At 36.4% G+C, this 21096-nt stretch overlaps 1 protein-coding gene across 10 annotated transcripts in view; it reads right to left on the reverse strand.

Moving 5' to 3' along the window:
• Window positions 1-21096, reverse strand: part of CEP112 (centrosomal protein 112) — a 312867-nt gene that overhangs the window by 88638 nt on the left and 203133 nt on the right. For all 10 annotated transcript variants that reach the window (XR_005554525.1, XR_005554526.1, XR_005554524.1 and 7 more), the window contains one exon: window positions 18299-18448. Coding sequence is in view for 6 of the 10 variants with exons in the window: in XM_039325516.1 (XP_039181450.1) it covers window positions 18299-18448 (150 nt within the window). In the remaining 4 variants the exon portion in view is untranslated. The remainder of the gene's footprint in view (window positions 1-18298; window positions 18449-21096) is intronic.

The raw sequence follows: 21096 nt of genomic DNA on the forward strand, positions 1-21096 counted from the left end.
TGAACTAGAAGGAGGAAGGAGTTTTAGATATGTTCTCCACTTTGAGTTATTTATAAAAATAATAAAGGCAGGATTAATTTTTTTTAAAAAAACTGTACAATTTGTTATCAGTCTCAAAGCAGACATGCTAAGTTATTTTTTTTTTACCCATTTAATTGTTACCAGACCTTTGGTGTGATTTTACAACTATAAAGTGGGGGGAGCATCTAAGTAGAATTCAGATAAGAATTTAATAAACTAATTCTATGCCCAGACACATAGTAGGTTTAAAAATTACTGAACTTGTCCTGTGCTAAAACTGATGATAGTCTTGAATTATCACCATAATTATCACCATAAATTGTGATAATTTTCCAATGGCCAATATGGTTCAAGAGATAACATGGAAACCCAGTCTGCCTGGGCTCAACATGGTTCTACATGATCGAAATTAAAAGTGTAATAGATATATTATGTAATATGTAGTTTTTTAAAGTTTCATGCTGATATATAATCCCAGACAATAATACAGTGTCCTAATGAATCCCACTCTATTTCTCTCTTCCAAGAATTAACCAATCTGATTATTGATAGGAAAAATATGAATAATTCACTGCTGCAAAAGGGTATAGATTTTTTCCCAATATTGTAATTTTCTCTACAATATTCTACAAAGAATGTATTCATAATTTTGGCATGCTGACAGATTCCACAAGCTAGAGAATTTGTTTAGAAGAACGCTTGCATTCTTGTTGAGGCATGTTTGCAATAATTGTCAAGGAATGTTGGAAATCCTATGCATTTTACACAAAATATGGCAATAGTAACACAACTTCAACCATAACGGTTAATGTTTCAGGTCTCAAAATACAACTCTAGCAGTTAAACTATCAGAATTATATTGGACTGAGGTCTCCTAACATAAAAGGAAGAACTGCCCCATTTGTCTGATATCTGAGTATTACAGTTGTGCAGCATTTTGGATCATATTCTAGAAAGGTGCTTTGAATTAGTGCATATTGCTTTTGGAGTGTGCAAATTCTGCATCAGTATGCAGCTCCTTAAAGCAGTCACTCCTTTTCCTGAGATCACATAGTAGCTATAAAAGGCAGTTGCATGATCCTGAAAAAAAAGCTTTAAAGAGCTGCAAGTGTGATATTGTTGTTGTGATGGTGGTTGTTGTTTTTTGAATTCAACTTCACAACCTTAGTAATTATGACCTGATTCACTGAATTTGGTTTATGACACAAAGTAGTATGTGATAACTGAAATCAACTTGCTGGTTGGTTTGAATGCTCGGATCGTTTAAAAGCAAATAATAATTTGTAATACTAATTGATTTCAGCTCTCGAGTGTAGCCCTTGAGAAAAAACATGGGTAACAGCAACAGTGAAACATAAATATAACATTGAAGCTTAAATATTGATGTTTTGTGTAAGGTGACTGACATAACTATTTCTTATTCATTTTATTCCTATAATAGCTTAATGAAGTAGTAGATTAGTTGAGACAATGACTGCTCAAGCTGATCCAATTGGCTTAGTAGCTGAAGAGGAAGCACTTATGTTATAATATCAATAAAAATAATGAAAAATAACAAGCGAATGCTAATTTTCCAGTTGCAATAAAACATTAAATACCACATATTACCAAAAGTTCTGTTAATCAAAAAAATAATTAAAATGAAATGATTTTACCCTGTTATGTAAATAAATATGAATGCTAAACAGGAATTCTGTTTTTATTTTTTACAGATATGCTTGAAAATCTATGAAGCTCAGTAAGACTTGTGCAAAACCTAGAAGCCAATGAAGTGCAAAGCACTAAAGTTACGGAAGGTGCACTGAAACCAATGAAAAAAAATGGCTCTTCCTCTCTTTTTTGGGCCTGCCAGTGAGTTCTATAATCACATCTTCAAGTGCATTCTACATAATATATCTGTGCAATGTTCATGTGACCCAACTGTTGATTAATAAAAGTTCATCAAGTTTGCTCTACTATCTGAGATAGAGATTAAACAGATTATTTTAAAAATGGCAAGCGGCAAAACACCAAGTATAAAACTTTTATAGATCTTTTGGTGCCAAATGTTGTCATATGAAGATAAGGGAATTTTATTACCAGCTTTTGATTAAGACTCTATTACTGTTAAAATCACCCTCAGTGTGCCAATTATTGCCCAGTCTCATTTATTAATGCTGAAACAAAGATTTTAACAGCAGTATTAGCAAAGAGTTCTGCCATGAAAAGCTGTCTGGGTGACCTTGGGCCAGTCACTCTCCTTCAGCCCAACCTACCTCATAGGATTATTGTTCTGGGGAAAATAGGAGGAAGGTGTGTTGTATATGTTTGTTGCCTTGAAATATTTAGTATAGAGTATAGAGGTGGGATACAAATAAATAAATCTGCCTGTGTGAATTTATATGCTGTCAGGCAAAAAAAAAAATGGATGTAAGATTTTATAACTAAACAAGGAAGGACTGAAGAAAAGCCCCAATATAAAATAAATATAAAAATAAAATAAAAGCAATTGAAATAAATCTAAAATAAAATGGACATATTTTCAAATATATACTTTTTTTCAATGCATATATGCCTTTTTTTCCAAACTCCTATGAGATCCTTAAATGATAACCAGTTTTCTCCAGCAAGTTCTCAAGTATCTTTCACCATTAGAACTTTCAGCCAATTTTTATACTTAATTAAATGATCATGCAAGAAGTACAATACCTGAGAATGGAAATGCAATGTTTGTTTTATGTTTCCTATTACATATTCAGCCTGAACAAATAACCATTTTGTTCTATGGTAACATTAAATCAGACTATATAATATTCCTCTACATTGATTATTTCCAACAAAAAGGCAATTCTTCCACAGCAGAAGCAATAATTCTATTTTGTTACAGTCATAACCTTGTTTCTTTCTTCTATAAGAGAAACTTTGTAAAAATTTTCAAAGGACATAAATAATTGATTTAAAGAATACCTTGAACAATGCAATTTTTCATTGTCCAAGGTATCCTTTAAATCAACTCTTTATGTAACAAGGCATCGTACTGCTTTTTGAAATGAACAAGACTATGTGAATCAACATGAGTTGAAGATTCAATATATACTATATGATGAAAAAAATCTTAAGGAAAATTATTTGGTCCCTGTAAATACAGGACAGCCAAGTCACACAAAACTCTTTTAACCAAAGTTTTGAGAAGACACTCCAATCCCCAAAATAGCAGCTGTCAATAAAGGCGATGAACCAAAAAGTAAAGTTTATACTTCTACCTGAAATAAAGATGGATTATGTAAAAAAGAAGCAATGTCAAAAAGGTTATTAGAACTTTAATTCTATTAATCTGAGTATTATATCATATATTACATTTTATTTCACAATGCCTTTAGTCTGGACAGTTGTAGTCCATGATTTTACGGCTTTCTACCTTACACTGTAGAGACTCAGTTTGGTGTAGGAATTAAAGATAAGTAATTCAGAGACTATGAGTCCTAGTGTTATCCTAATTTAAAGACTAAGCTTTAAGTAACAGAATCTTTGAAGCTAGACATGGTTCAGATTTTCCCCATACTCAGGTAATCATTCTGTATTATGTTCTGCATACTCTGGACAGCCACAGGATATATTATGTGGGCATAAAATTGAAGAGTTCCATTACACACAGACTTCAATTTTTTATTATTGTAGTTACATATAAGTACATTGCTCATTTAAAAATCAATTGGATATCATTTCAAAATGCAGTTTTGCTCCTGTGCTTTACTTGCTCTATTTTCATTTTTGCTGGGTTTAATTATTTTTGGTTCATTTAAAAATAATTTTAATATTAACTGTTCTGGAAAGTACACTTTCAGGTTTTTTTTTTAAATGAACAACTTACAAGAATGTAAACTTTGGTAAATAATATGAAGCCACCATTATCTATCTCCATGGTACACATTAATCCAGCAAACACCAACAACAAATTATGTGGTCTCAACCACAGACTATCAAATAACAAGCACAATTAGTTATTTTGTTTAGAAGAAAGGTTACGAAAATAATAATTTACAGAGGAGTATTCCAATTTGGGCATTGCCTAGAACCTCGTCAGGGTGAGGCAATTTTAAAAACTACAAACGAATATAGAAAATCATTTCTAAACATTTATTTTCTGTTAACTGAACAAAGATCCCAAGCTGATTCCAGACTGAATTTTATCCTTGCTAGTAAGCATATTTAAGGCTAAACCTTGAATTAGAGAGACAGTGGAATTAACATTGAAAGTAGGAGTTGTCAGATATCACTAAGTCAAAAACTTAGACTTCTGCTAAAATAACCAGTTGATACAATGTAACTTGTAACTCAGGTTGAACTTTGGGTCCTGGGTGCTCTCTGAGATTAGTTGTTTTCTTGCAGACATTTCATTAACAAATCAGGTAACATCATGTCTAATCACCATAGTGTTTGTTAATAACATTATTTAAAATGGTTGCCATTGTCTTAATTCCTATGGCCTTCAGCTAGCAAATTGGTGTTTACTATATAATTATTCCTAACTACTGTAATGGCTCCACAAAAATAGAGCACATACAAGTTATCAATTAATTTGTCAAATTCTAAAACAAACGATTATAATTGCTGAAGCTAGTGGCTTTTTCACTCCATCTCACTATAACTAAAAGATTCCTTATACAGGTAGAAAATATTCAACCGTCAATGCACTGGAATAGTGTTTGATCATTTATAGTGAGTCATTGCCACACTTTGCTTGGCTCATTTCTATAAGACAGGCTCCTTTAATTTTCCTTCACTTTTTATATTATTTCAATTTTTTTTAGCTATAGCTGAATCCTTATAAATGCAAAAGCATTAAAAGCAATAGAAAACAGATCAACTTCTAAAGCACCACAAGTTTTTCATTTGTGCAGCTATATACCATCCTACTCTCATTAGAATTACACAAAAAAAGCAGAGAATGTCAGTCCTTTCAAACTATTACATAACTTCCCCTTCCCAAAAAAGAAAAAAATGTGCCTTTTTATAGAGATACTAGTGCCAATGAAAGAAAGAATGGAATGGTGTGATACAGTTTAGGAGCATTTGTATCTCAAAATCTGACTTCAAAAACATAAAGCATTTCATTCAGCAGACTTGGAAAGTAAAGACGCTAATTTAAGAAGCAGAAGCTAAAAATGTAGCAACACAAAGTGATGGTTTTGGATAGAACTGGTAACACCAAGCTTGCATCATTACCAAACTCCAGTTGCAAATTAGGATTATCTTAAATTGTTTATGAGTACTAGGCAGGAAACAGAAGGGCAAAGAAAGGAGGCATGAAGACATGGAAGGCAATACTTTCACCAAATACAGTGCATTCATATTGGTAACTCAAGCTATACTATTATCTCAAAACATCAATCACCTTCATTTCCCTAATTCTTTTCTGGCTTCCAGTCTTTTCACCAAATGTGGTCAATTACTATTCAGTATTTCAGTGGAATGAAGGAAACACATAATATCATATATGAGCTAAACACTCAGGCTTGGTAGAGACTAGTGGTGAAGAATGTCATCAGGTATGCAGACAATTAGAACCTACTGATACTGTTAAAATTATTACACTGGCTCCAGTAATTGCTGTTTTTACCCAGGGGAATTGAAAGGACATGAATTATATTAACTTCAGAAAGAAAAACACAACAAATCTAAGTAGAGTTCTATAAAGGGCAGATCTACATTTTTACTAAATCTAGAGGAAATGAATTTGTTTTTTGGCATTAAAAAAAGCTACTGTGGAATATAGAGCTACCCTGGACTGATACAACATATCTCTGGTAGTTGGCAATATAATATTTATTGATTAATGTCTAATTTGTTTTTCTGTTTTCTAAAACATAATGAAAGAAATATTGGGGCCAATATCTGTTAGCAGAAATGTCTGAAGTTTTTTTGAAGGCTGAGATCTATAGATAAAAAGAGAAGGAATATTAACAATATTTATCCATGAGTACCATGGATATTAGAATCAAAAATAGAAGCTACATGAAATTGGGTTGGAAAATGCAAGCAGTTACATGGAACACGAAAAGGGAGCATTATAGAACAAATAAGTAGCAGTGTTTGATGTGGCCATTTTAAACTGATTCACAATAATCTTTATTACTGATTATTTGAGCTCAAAACAAATATAAAAAGAAATATGTCAAGATTAGAAACAATTAAAAATCTTCCCATAAAAGTTATCTTAAACTGTCTTGTTTGTTTTGCAGGGAGCAATAGTAAACTACTGGTATCTTTTCAAAATGGACTTCAGTTAAAAAAGAAGTTTGTTGAATTGGAGCAATTAATTTTAGGGCAGAATGTAATATTTCAGAGTTTTATCTCATTCATGGGGCAAGCCAAGGCACTTTCTCCTATATTTTATGTAAATATACATTTTTTTTAATGAAAGACTGATTTATTTAAATGATTTAGCAATGCACTCTTTCTGTTTATCCTAATTACACAAAAATAAATAGCCAGGTTAAGGTTACCACTAATTCAGTTAACTAAATTCACCAGAGATTTGGGGGTAGCATGACATAGGAAGATAGTGCATACAGAATATATACAATGATAATTATGGCCTTTTACAAAATAAGGCTTTACTATAATAAAAATTGGTAATATGGTGCTTTTAACCTTTGGATCATGCTTGCATTCATGGGCACAATGGTGTCTATGGTCACCACATTACCTATTTATGAATTATAAAAGTTTACCCATGTAAAAATACCAGATGCCTCCTTGAAAGAATTGTTTTGCTTTTGAAAGAAAAACTTATCTTTTGAACTTCAAATATACACAGTGAAAATGCAAAATAACAATAACAACAATAATAATGAAAGAACTGGAGAAGATAACAAAATACAAAAGACCTACAAATAGAAATAGAACGACTGTGGCAAAGGCAAGCAAGGGTAGTACCAATAGTAATAGGCGTCTTGGATGCAATCCCAAAACAAATGGAGCACCACTTGAACACCATTGGCACTGACAAATTCGCCAATAGTCAATTGCAAAAGGCGGCCTTACTAGGAACTGCTTCCATCCTGCGACGATATCTGTAATACCATCCACATCTGCCTATCCCAGGTCCTTGGTAAGGGCTTGTAGGTAGACAAAAATACCAAATCCAGTTTGAACATCTGGCTGACTGTGCGATTAATAATAATAATAATAATAATAATAATAATAATAATAATAATAATGTTGGAAAGGACCTTGGAGGTCTTCTAGTTCACCCCCTACTCAGGCAGGAAACCCTATACCATTTCAGACAAATGTTTGTCCAGTCTCTTCTTAAAAAACTTCTAGTGTTGGAGCATTCACAACTTCTGGAGGCAGGTTGTTCCACTGGTTAATTGTTCTAACTGTCAAGAAATTTCTCCTTAGCTCTAGGTTGCTTCTCTCCTTGATTAGTTTCCATCCGTTGCTTCTTGTTCTGCTTCAAGTACTTTGGAGAATAGCCTGACTCCCTCTTCTTTGTGGCAACCCGTGAGATATTGGAATATTGCTATCATGTCACCTTCTCTTCATTAAACTTAATTTTCCTCTTTTACAGGTCTTGTAAACTTATGTCCAACATGGCCAACATTTGTTTAAATGAAAAGCTGTCCCATTTATATGCACACTGGAAGGAGCACTGTTAAAAAGCAATGCAGATTACCTGTATTCTCCAATTTTACAGCCTTTCAACCCCAAATCATTTTACTCTGTTTTCCTATATAGATTTATTACTGATCTGTATAGATTAATACTATTAATAATGGATTGAAGCAACATGCTAAAAGCTTCAAGTTTCACAGATGATAGCACTGACCTACATTTGGAAATAATGATAGCTGTGATACCTAGCCTGGCCTAAAGTTAGCAGTGGTTTAAAAAAAAGCATACTTAGGAAAGGGACCAGACAAGACAAGGTACATACACAAGAAAAAAAATATATAGACAATAGCACCCTCTTTTTCATGCTTGCAGTCCTCTAACTACATCCTTTCCAATAACCACCAATATTTTACTGTATGCAAACTCTAGGCATGGAATTTCTATATTCCTATATTCTCTATGAATATTTCTCACTCTTTTTAAAGGTATCCATGTAGCAGATAGTATTACGTCCAAGGAGAGTGCATTATATAAATGAATTGTGTGTTATATGAAAGACTGCTCCCTTCTACTTCATATCTACTATTTTTTAATGCAGGAAATGAATATCAGAGGCCCTGAGAAAAAGGATAATTCCAAACCTAAAACTTCGTGATTATAAATCATACTGGTACTTTGCCCTGTTGTCACTTTCGGGTATGCAGTCTGCTCATTTGCTTTGGAGAGCACCAAGATTGGATCATTTATGATGGTAAAATGCTATTTGGCAATGGACATTATATCTGCTAGTCAGAGTACTTTAAAGCTTATTTCCAATTATTAGAAGTAAATGGGATAACTAGTAATTTTAAAACTGGTTTCAGAAGCCAGTTCCTTAGCAGTGTCACTATTTATCGTACCTTCAAACTGTCCCCTAGTTTTTCACAAGTTTAACATTCTGGGATTCTAGCAGAACTCTGATATTATGCTTTATTTTTTTAATTTATTGGATTCGTACCCTATCTTAGTATCATCATTGAAAAATGATCATTCGACTTTAAAATCTGTGCTAAGGTCTCAAATGTAACATTTGCATTATTGCAGCAAACTATGAAAACCAGATATTATTAATTTTGCTACAAAGAGGTAAACATTCTTCTGCTCTTCTGAAAACGCTATAAAGTTCCCATAAATTTCTGCAGTTGCATGAAATTTGCTAATATTATGTTTCCTCCTACAGTGCTGGTAAAACTTCCAAGTCAACACTGTTTCATAACAGAAAAGGAAGACAGGCATAATTCCAAAGAGTCTCTGGAAGCAGAACAAAGACTGATAACTGGAAAGTCTACATTACTTTTGCAATACTTGGAGCTGGAAAAGGCAGAGACTGATTTTTCAAAGCCTTTTCTATGAAGCCCCAAACTTTTGAATACGGAATCTTCCATAAAGTAACCCAGTCTTATGAAATGGATTCTTGGGACCTCATTTTTAGACTATATTCTGAAACCAACAAAATCTCCAATACTCATTAAACTTTGCCTCCCCCTCCAAATTATTTTTAGCTCATTTGACTTGGAAATAGCTTAAATATTGCCACACAAGATAAACTACAATTTAACTGAAAGTAAAAATACAATTTTAAAACACAATCAAAGATACAAGTAAAACCACAATCAAATACAATATTTTATTTCTTATGTTCAATCATATCTGATTCTCAGAAACTGCTTGGACAAGTTCCTGTAATTTTCCTGGCAAGGTCTGCCATTGGCCCCTTCCTAGGGCTGAGAGAAAGTGACTAGCTCAAGGTCACCCAACTGCCTTTGTGCCCAAGACCAGATTAGAACTCACAGTCTCCCAGTTTCTAGTCTGATGCCTTAGCCACTATACCAAACTGGCTAGGTAAGCACCAAAACCTGCCAGGTGTAAGACTTCTAATGTATAATTTTGATACTAGTCATGTATAGATTTTTAATGTGTTGAGGTATGAAAGCCAAGAGAAACAGCAGTGAGCAAAGCCAGTTATGGGAAAATGAGTTCTTTGTTTCAGAAAAATGCTGGAAGTATTATAAAGTGCTTAGACTCAACATTTTCATAGTTGCCCAATTGGCCAAACATTTGAAATAATTTTTTTTTAGTGTGGACTGTTTCATAAAATGCTGTATTTTCAAATACTATTTTCAGTTGAAAATGATAGTTGAATAATAATTTTAGAAAACCCAGAATGTTAAAATAAAATGAAGTTCTCAATTAAATAAATCTGGAAGTAGTTTGGTTTCTTTTAATGATATATCCTCTTTCCACCAGATTCACAGTTCATGTTCAAAGATTATATGAGTTATAATCAATATGCTGACAGTAGCCAGCTATAGATCCCTACCTCTCTCTGGACCAAGGACATTGCCGGACTCCTGCCTCTGTCATTGAAATCTGGGAGGGCTTGCATGGATCAAAACAAGCGCTGAGAATAATTCCATGCAAGAAGGAGCTACTATTTATTGATGATCAATCTAGCTCAATTCCATTTCCAATGTTGAATCTGGATAGGGGTCATAATCACCCTAGAGGAGACTAGAGAAGGTCTTGTTAGAGCAGCAGGTGGAGGCCATAGCCAGGGGAGCCTTTTCAATTTCACTGATGCTCCAGTTATCCTTATTGTCTGAAGGGAGAATGTTGGGAGCTTTTCCACAAGCTTCTTAGTGGCTGTCCTCACACTCTGGAATATCTTGCCTTCAAAGATCCAGAATAACTCAACTACTGGGATTTCAAGAAGTCATTGATGGCTTATTTTCCATAGGATGTTTGAATGCTGATGGGGAAGAGCTACCTTAGTTTTTGAACTGGACAGTTTTTATCCATTCAATTTTGATTTGACTGTAAATAACCTTAAGTCTTAGAAAGTCTAGATCAGTGGTGGCGAACCTATGGCACACATGCCAGAGGCGGCACTCAGAGCCCTCTCTGTGGGCACGCACACTGTCACCCCAGCCCTGCCTCCTGCTGTGGCCCCCTCCTCACCAGCAGCCCCCCTGGAGGAGAGTTGCTCCCGGGCATGGCCCGCAGGGAGCAGTGCAGCCAAGGACATGGCAGCCGGGCAGCAGGGATAAAACTCCGCCCTTGCACCCCATCATGCATAGATGATGCTGCAGAGCGCGGACAGAGGGTGTGGACGCCATGGTGCTGCAGGGTCGCCTGGGTGATCTGCTGTGGTGGGCCGTGGAGGCAGTAGGTGGCCCTGCGGGCGGGTGGGGCGGGGAGTGGCGTGAGGGCAGAGCGGGTGGAGCAGGGGTGGGGATGGGGACGGGACAGTTTTGGGGCACTTGGTGTCTAAAAGATTCACCATCACTGGTCTAGATGATATATAAATGATATATATAATGATGATAAATATAATATTATACAAACTATTAGCCAGCTCTGAGACAGAAATAGTAGAAGAGGACTGTTTGTTGACAAATTTACTAAGTTAAAACTTAATGTTAAAAAAGATCTCTGGGACCAGAACAGAAGAACCAAATGGAATTGCCTGTTTGTTGCATGTGGTTATCAATAGAATTGATACCATGACTGTGGTTATCAATAGAATTCAAAGGATTATATGGTAGACCCTCTTGCCCTTACATTGATAAACTGCGAAAAGAGGGACTGATATCATAATTGACTAGAGATGCAAATGGATTCTCTAGTGATATTCATATAACTGGGCAAAAATGTTCTGGGGAAAATTCCTTTCTTCCAGCTCTAGATTCTAACAACTGAATCCAACTGCCATGATGTGAAAATCTCAGATGTGAACTGTAGAAATAGAAGTAACTATACAGATGAAGACTTTCAGCCAAAGAAGGAGTATGATGATTCATCACAAGTGAACAGGATTTAGATTCTCCCAACTGACCAGTTGCATGCTTAGAGTCTGATTGTCCAGGATTTGGGAATTATATATAATAGGTTCAAACCTAACAAAGATCAGATAAACTGTCCCTGCTCTAGAACAGATGTCAGCCTTCCCAGGTAGTCCAAACATGAAACACAACCAGATGAGCTATTTTATTGTAAAGCTACATTAACAGAATCTTGCATGTCAGTAAACAGAAATCTCCCACCGTCTCCTTTACAACTTGAGAAATTGGGGAGGATCGCTTCTAAATCTCTTTCTCCATGTATCCTGCAGTTGTGAGCTAACCTCTCTCTTATCTGATTGCTCCTCAGGTATTTCTTCACCCCATCTCTCAAGTTCTTTCTCACATACCATTACAACAGTGCTACCACAGACTACACAATCCAGATTCCCCAAGCAATCATGCTGACCCAACAGGCCCCTATCCTTTGAGATACATGTTGCTGTTTCATAGGGAACTATCACAGTTGATTCCCAAGGATAATTGTTAAACAAATGGCTGCTTCATTGATGGACAAAATCTTGTTTTACCATTTCCAATAAGTCATAGCATTTAGTTTGGTGTATGTATCTGACCAGGTCCTGCAGAGGATAACTTTTGGATGCTAGAAAGAAAGAGTCTCTCTTTTCTTAAACTTATCACATAAGGATATAAAATTATATAAAGTAGAATAGTGTCTATTTATAGCTTTCATATCAAAACTGGACAGGATGAGAACTAGAAGTCACCCTTTTCCCCATAACTACATTGTAAGTTTGGCCCTGCCTACTAAAGCAAGTGTAAGTAGCTTCAATGAAATATACTCTCCTTTGCTATTGGAGGAAGTTATGTTTACTGTAATATATTGGTAGAAGCCTGAACTAGTAAATTTATAGCTTAACATTTCAGAAACGGCAGCTTAATTATTAGGTTTTCATGAATATTTAAGTTAAATTGGTGCTTTTCTTTGAACAATTGTGTATTGGAAATAGAATATTAAATGACAAGATTTAAATTGTTTTAACTGACCTAAATTTAGCTAAAATTTGATACAATTCTATGACTGCTTATTATACAAAATTATAGCAAATGAAAAAAAATATAATATTGTTGTTTTAGAATGCAAAAAAATAAATAAAAAGTATTTTTTTCAGAAACTCAGAGATTATATGATATGCAGGGGGAAAAAGGATAATGAAAGTCAAGTTGCTAGGCTACCGATAGATGCTTAACTACCTAGCCTCTGCTTGGCAAGCTAAGCCAACCTATTGCTTATTTCTAAAATACATTTCCTTAAAAAATACTCAGAGGAAAAGGGAGGAAATGACTGCAAGTAGGGCATCTCAGTGAGCACCAGTTTCCTGATTTCCAGAAGTGAATTTTTATGATTTACCAAAAATAGAGTGCCATTGCTGTTTATCCTTGCCCCTTCCAAGAATAAGCATTTACAATCCCCCTCCCCCGCTTTTTCTAAAGTGCAGGAAAGCAATTGTCACAGCTAAGTTGTATAAATGCAGCCACAATCCAAGTTGGCAGCATTGCTTGTCTCACTCTCTTGCCAAATGTTCCTTTTAGCCAGAGGTGGCTATTTATGGTATATTTATACAAACTACACGGATACCTACACAAATGTGTTCTCTGCATTCTCCAAGGAGTAACCTCATCTCCATTACTGCAAAGCCAACAAGTCTCACTAACACAGAGGCAGTGATTATGTGATATGCAACATTCCTAACAACTGAAAGGCTAATACACATTTGTCAGGCATCTGGAAATGGTGGGGGCTTGACACATGCCTTCCCAGAGATGGTTTAATGAAAGTCATAATATTCCAGAACAATCTAGGCAGAACACCTCACATAGCATAAGCACTCAATGTGTGTCTTCTGCTCAGGAATAAAAATAGCTCAGGAAAGAATGAAACACATTCTGTAATGTGTAGAAGAAGCTTACTTGAAGAGGAAGACATAAAAAGCCTTGTCAAACAAGGCCTCAATCTCTGACATTAAATGAAAAAGAAATGTCTACTATTTCACAGTTGGTCCTTTTTAGGCACAAATTTTCAAAAAAATAAAATAATCATGAAACAATGGAATTGGTTGAATAATGAACCAGAGTGGCATTGATAATATGTAGACATATGGGAGATGCTCGAAAACCAACTCTCTATTCTCTAAAGAGCCAGCTGACATTTTGAGGTATCAGTCTAGAGCAGTGATTCTCAACCTTTTTAATGCCGCGACCCCCAACCGGTCGTAAGTCGAGGATACGTAAGTCAACTGGTGCAGCACCGTTTGCAGAATGGGACTTTTGGCAGGCTCAGCAGGGCAGAGACAGCCTGGACATTTCCTATTGGCTTTTGAAAGCCAATAGAATTAGACTCTATTCAAGAGAGACTATTCTATTGGCTTTCAAAAGCCAATAGAATAAAAGGGAGTAGCACAGCTAAGGAAAAGGGGGGGAAATGGCAGACTGCGTTGTTTGGCGACCCCCGTGAAATGGTTGTTCGACCCCAAATGGGGTCCTGACCCACAGGTTGAGAACCACTGGTGTAGAGGTCTTTTTAAGCTCTGTCTCGCTTCTACATTAAAAATCCCATCTTCTAGCCCTGTCCTTTTCCTACCTCAAATCCTAGAAAGTCAATGTCATCTGAAATCCATTGAAAGAACAGGTTGAAAACATTTTGTTGTTGGGAGCTCTTTTTCACAAAGCCTTGGAAGACTTCAAGAAGTTTGAGGATGACATGATATTTCTGGAAAAATGGAGGCTATTTGTTTTAGTTTACTTCTTCAGGTATTTTCATATAAAATACATGCATTGTATCTAAAAAAGGTTAACACTTAATTGTTACCACTTACAGTAGTTGCTTCTGCCCTTGATTATTATTTTTGAAATGTATCACTGCGCTTTCAAATTCTGGCAGTATAATTTTGAGATGATAGTTCGTAGCATATTTCTTGACTGCTTGTTCCTTTACTGCTGATGAAAGCCAATAGAATAGACTCTCTTGAGTTGTCCAGGCTGTCTCTGCCCTGCTGAGCCCGCCAAAAGTCCCATTCTGCAAACGGTGATGCACCAGTTGAGTAGTCCTCGACTTACAACCAGTTGGGGGTCGCGGCATTAAAAAGGTTGAGAACCACTGCAGTAACGATCATACTAAAACTATTTACAAATTATATTCGAATCATGTAATGAATACTACAAATATTAAAATTTGTTCTCTTTCACTTTTAATGCAATGGTGCCCCCTCTCTGAATTGAGATATACAAGCCATAAGCAAACCAACAAAATACTTATAACACAATTGGAGGCATGTGTTATAAAGAGTTCAAAAACATGCAGCATTTTTTTCAACATGCTTTTTAAAAGAGTAACAAAGGTTTACTTGTGGAGCACATAATGATAGCCAACACAGACACTTGTATACATTAGATACATTACAATCACTGTTAAAACCAATTAAAAAGCTTTATACTAGATCTTTTTTTAAAAGAACAAATATCATATGTAAATTAGGAGGTATTTAGAGCACTATAACATTTACAAAGCAATGGTACTTCCAAATAGACATTTGAAAAGCCAACTATTACCGTAGTAAGTAGATAGAAGAGACAAAGATTTCCTATAAGATAAATTAGCTTTAAATAATAATATAACAGTGGGCTTTGCAAATGAAATGTTTTTACTTTATAAATGGATAGAAATAAAACAGGTTTAGTTCTCTTCTGAGGGAAAGGAGGAGCAGAAAGTTAAGTAAAGAGCTGATGGAGTTCTCCATGTAACTATCCCTACTGTATGAAGGCAAAATCATCAGTACTAAGATTCAAGCTGTCAAATTGTTTGAAAGAGCACTTTGACAATAGTGGTTAACTTGGGGATAGAACATTACTTTTGAGTAGTCCAATTTCTGCAACCAGCTTTAGGATGTTACCAATTTAAATAAGGGCCAGAAGCCCTTGTTTTCTTGTCTTGTCTGAAAGCAATCAAACATTGAAGCATATTCTGGACAGCCCTTCTTCAACTCTAAGTTTCACCTGACATTCTGGAAACCCTGACATATGTCTGGATCTGACAACGTTGTTCTGCTTACTGCTCTGAATTTGGCAGCCAATAATGAATCCTTTGCTTGACTTGTATACTGGACCTTGATCACGCTTTTGCCTGCAACTCAGCTTTGTGTCTTCTTGACTGGTTTTTGACATGAGCCTGAACCCAGTGAAATTGATCAAAGTTTTGATCTCGTGTCATATGTGCTGGAATATTTCAGGATTTCTGTTATTAGAAGTCGAATGCAATGTAACAATGAAAATAAAGCAATCATGAAATTTCTGATAGTATGCAATTTACAATCTTTTGCTGAACCTTTAAGCCTGACTGCATCAACAATAGCTATTCAACAAGCCATTAAGAAGTGAATTTTAAAGCATGATATAACTAATAATTTTGAAATTTTTCAAGTTCGGAATGTCATAAATATCCTCTTTTGATTATGAAATTTGTCTTCCTATGCAAAACTGGAGTCCTTCAACTATGTAGGAACTTCACATCAAGACAACAAATTTAAAATATCGAGAATTTGGGGGAACCTGGACTAATGTGAGAATAAACTGGAAATTTAGGACAGAAGAGAGGAAACGAAATATTCATTATAGCCCCCTCGTAACACTAGAAAGAGATCCTCAATTCATCTTAGTATAGTTTTCATTTTCGTCTCTATGACATTTGAACATTTTGAATTCTATATAGGATTAGAGAACAATATTTGCCATTCATTAAGCAAGAGAAATATTCAGTAGAGCATTCACCAAATGGCCAATAATAAAATGGTGTATGCAATAGTCCACCAGGAAATGACTAAGGCATGAGTAACTGTGAGCAAGGCCTCCTGTCTAGAAAAGGGTGCAATTGGTATACAAGGCATATCTTGTACAAAAGCCTCCTAGCCACAGTTTCTAACTGCTTCCCAAGCAGAAGTTGCAAGTCTCACAGCCACTGCCTGTGGAAGTGTTACATCACTGAATGTCAGAGATAACAAAGAAAGACCCAAGACTCAAAATCACTCCATCTTGCTGGAGTTCAGCTGGAGCTAGTTCCTCCCCATCCAGACCCCCAAAGTTTTCAGGCAATGAGTCAGATGCATGCAAGAGTCTGTTACTATAACTTTATAATAAAAGTAGAATTAGCTTGTATATCTTTGGTTTCAAGATTAATCTATCTTGGAGAGCTGATGATAGGTCATTCACAAGTGTGACCAATGCCTTCTTTGTATTACAATTCAAACTGAATCCAGACTGAAAAAGATGCAGGTAATTCATTTCATTCAGGGCCCTCTTGAGTAGGGAGTTCACCACCAACTCCTTTGAGGCTGGCGGAACCATCCCCTCCTGCAAAGAGGCATTAACCATTGTCTGGACACTCAGGAGTCCTTGACCAACTAGGAGGGGCATAAATCCAGAACATAAATAGCCAGGTTCACTGATTGGCTCAAACTCCTCCCAGAGATCACTTCCTAAAGGATCTGTCCAGCCAGCACCATCAACAAGTGAAATAAACTGACTTTCTCTGACAGATGCTGAGTACAATATATTCTCCAAAATTACTCTGCAAGAGCTTTCATGGCTCTTCCTTCCCAAAGAAGGACATGGCAATCCGAAACAAGACTGCTGGCTGGCTATCTGCAGATGTGATAAGAGCAGAGTACATTTGCTTTGCTGCCCTTATTGCCACAAAGTACATCATAATAAAGGCTCTTATCTGTGCTTGGTTGGCTTTACTTTTCATCTTTCACTAGCAAAGTTCTAGGCAGCACTGTATCGCTTTGTCTTCTACAGTTCCTTAGTAAATCATGAAACTCTATATGATCCATAAACAAAAGGAGTCCACACTAGTGTGACCCGATCCAGATGCCTATCACATACTCATTACAAGCAATGACCAAGACTTCCACCAATCCATGCACCAGAGCTTTGGGGTAAAATCCAAGCTGCTTTTGAAATCCAATTGGGTCCACCAGTTGCCTGGTGCCAGTTGCCAATCGAATAGGCCCCACTTCAGTTAGAATAGATATAGTGGCAAAGAAAATTTCTAAGACATGGAACAGTCATGGATGGATATAATTATCAATCCCAAACTAAGTACAAAATACAAATTAATTAAGGATCCTCAATCAAGAATGAAGTCACCATTACTTGGACCGAACTACATGTCATGTGAAGGGTGTCCATGACTAGCAAACAGGGACAGGGAGCTAATGCACAGCTGGACACACGCTCTTAGAATCTATTCATTTTTTTCTAAAGATCACTAGATCAAATTCCTACATTAACACAGCCAAACCTTGATTCAGATATTTCAAGAAGACCCAGTTAGAGTCCAACTCTGATACAAGGGTAAAATCCCCCATTTATTCTAGCTCTTACTATTCATGTTTATGAAATTTGGTAAGGAAGCACAAAAATGTAACTTAAACATGCTGAATATTTCAAACTGTAAATGAACCACATATTCAAGCACGTGTTTAAGGAAACGGGAATGAATTTTGTTAAATCACACAAAGAAGGCAAGCGATGGACATTTTTCAATTAACCATCTAATGTGCTTAGAAATTTTCATTCACTGTACTGTTTAGCATTCACAATGTATTTAAAACACAACAGAAATAACAAGCGTATTTTATATGAAATTTCTAGAGAAAAAGAACTGCTGACTTCTATAAAAGCGTAACTTCAACATGCATTTTTAAGGCCACAGTCAATATTTTCAAAACTTTTAATTATACTCAAACAGCTGGCAGCATAATTGACTCAAAGCCCTAGATTACCTTGATTGCTGTGTCATTATCTCTAATCAGCTGCTGCTTCTCATCTTCAAACTTTTGTAAAACATCTTGCAGACGCCTTTCTCCAGCAAGTTGCCGCTGGTTGCTTTCCTCTGTCAGAGAGGAAATGGTTGTCTTAAGTTCAGTTATGATCTAAAAAGAAAACAGCATGCTAAAACTATTGCAACAGAAAGAAGTTATACATTTTGCAATGTGTTTATCATTGACACAAGAATTTGACTTGCCAAACTCAACTGTTATGTGCCAGCAAGCAGAAAATTCTACAGAGAGAAAGGAACATTGAGCTTGGAATAGCATAAACTGCTAACAAAAACATTTAGGGGAAAATTTTCCACTATGAAAGTTCCTCAATAATCTGCAAACCAGAACAAAGCACACTTGTTATGTGAAAAACAGCAAATATAGGATTCCAATTTTCCACTTTACTGTAATGGTTTGAAAACTGACAGTCTGCACGTATACTGAGAAATGCAGCAAAGAGAATATTGAGTTAACCACCAAAGAATGAAAATGTATATTATTGCACATTATACTACTGTATAATGTATAGCCAGTCTGCCTTTTTTGCGTGAGAGAGACTAGTTATCAATACATTCATTTAGCCATTTGCAAGCAAATTTTCCCCAGTAATCTCTTCTACCTGCTCTGAACTACATAGCATATATTTAGCACTGCCCTAAAGCAGCATTCATTTCAGTCTCTGTATTACATCTTTGGTGGGCATTCTTGCCTTCCCAAACCATTACTGGGAACTTTTTATAGCTGAGATTCTTTTCTTGAGGGAAACAGTGAAACCCTAGTTTATTTGGTCAGGAGTGGGTAATCTTAATCTACATTAATAAATATTCTTTAAAATATTACTGCCACCATCCCCAAATGATAAACTGAGATTTTTCTTGTAAGGTTATTTCTTTGTTTAATCTGGAAAGATTAACATAAAGGATTGTACTCTGTACTCTTTACATAATCAATTGTGAATGATTAAAACTTTATTTAACAGTAAAGACTTTACCAGATTTATTGAGATGAAAAGGGTTTCAGTTTGCAACTAATATATCTCAGTTTATACTAGACTGAAGACAGCCTTTCTCTGAACTAGCAAAGATGCAAGTCTCTTCACTATTAACAGGGTAGTTTGCCATTTGTAGTGGGATTTAAACCAAATCAGTGTATAAGTATGAGCACATATACACATCTATAAATAGAAACAGATAGAAGAAAAAAGTAGTATAGTTCTTCAATTATAAGGAAAAACTGAGCAACCCAAGGATACATATGAATCCTCCTTGGATAAAAGCAGCAGCAAATAAAAGCTATGCTACCAGATAATCTTTTTCAGAATAAGGTAGAAAAAAGCCATATGGAATTCCTTGTAGATCAGTGTTTTTTAAACTTGGAAATGTTTTTAAAATTTCAATTCCCATAATTCCCCACCAAGTGAACAACCATAATGCAGCCTACATGGTTACAACATTCACAAAAGATTCATGTTCTTAAACAGCAGCAGGATAAGAAAAATCAACTTAGCTGGGGAATTCTGGGAGCTGAAGTTCATACATCTTAAATTTGACAAATTTGAAAAAACACTGTTGTTGATGAAGCAAAAAATGGAACATACGATTTACAGACTGAGTCATCCTCATAGAGGCATGCATGCTGGCTTGAAGGGTCATTTTGTAACAAAAAAGCAAAGAATAATGCATCAATTCTGGATGTCAGAATCCAATTATATTTCATCTCTAGTTATCAACTATAGAAAACACCATTTCTGCCTTCTCTGGATTCTGTCATATGATGAAGGGAAGGGGGTGAACAAAGGGGCTTTATGGCCCTCACTTCCTTTGGTACACTTCAAAGGAACTGGATGTGGATATCACCAAAAGGACTAACCATAACAATGGGGCTATTACCTTCATGTAGTTCTCTCTGAAGTCTCCATCCAGCCGGCAGTAAGGAAAAGGGGGTGGGAGTGTAATGCCTGAGACTGTCGCTGGAAGAAGGGGATGATTGGGTGGGGCTACTGGGGAACCCCTTAAAACCTTGAATGGGACAGCTTGGACCCCAAGTCCTGTCTAGAACGCCTGCAACCATTTTCTCTTAATAAAGGATGCCTGTTGGAAGAATTATTCCAAGAGTTCTTAAGATGCAAAGTGGGGTGGGTCCTTACATTAGACAGGACTTGCAAAATTAATCCACCTGGAAGGGAGACCCTTGCCAGGGGATTTTGCAAAAAATTACCATGTCAGACAATGGAGCAAGAAAGGGGGAAAACTCCCCGGAAAGAGAGCCGCTGCCCCGACCGGAACCTTGCCGGATGTCGGGATCCGAGAGGTCAGATTCCTGAGGAGAAGAAGTGGTAGAGACAAGGGACCACAAGCCTCGCTGGTCAATGGGCGTTGGAAAGAAAAGCGAGTGGGGAAAGGAATCAAGAAAGGTGACCCTGAGATAGGGGGCCAAGCAACCAGAATGGAAGCAGGAGATGGAGAAATCCCTGCATGCAAGTGAAGAGGGAGAAAGCTGGGCACCGTACTCAGACTGGATCCTAGAGAAAGCTATTGACCTGATGAAGAAAACTCTCAGCTCCCTAGGAGAGGAGAATCCTGAGCCCTACGGCTGCCCCAGCTCCTGGAGCCGCAAAGGGAGAGACACCGAGGGGGAAGTGGAACCTGCAGCCCCGGAGACATCTGCTGATCCAGTAGTCCCACCCCCTACCGAACCACAGATGGCAATCTGGACGGAAGACACTACCACCAACAACAGAGGCACCGATCCATTCCAAG

The sequence above is a fragment of the Crotalus tigris genome, unplaced genomic scaffold (assembly GCF_016545835.1).
Source record: "Crotalus tigris isolate CLP2741 ecotype Arizona unplaced genomic scaffold, ASM1654583v1 scf7180000024337.5909745, whole genome shotgun sequence".
NCBI classification, from domain to species: Eukaryota; Metazoa; Chordata; class Lepidosauria; order Squamata; family Viperidae; genus Crotalus; species Crotalus tigris.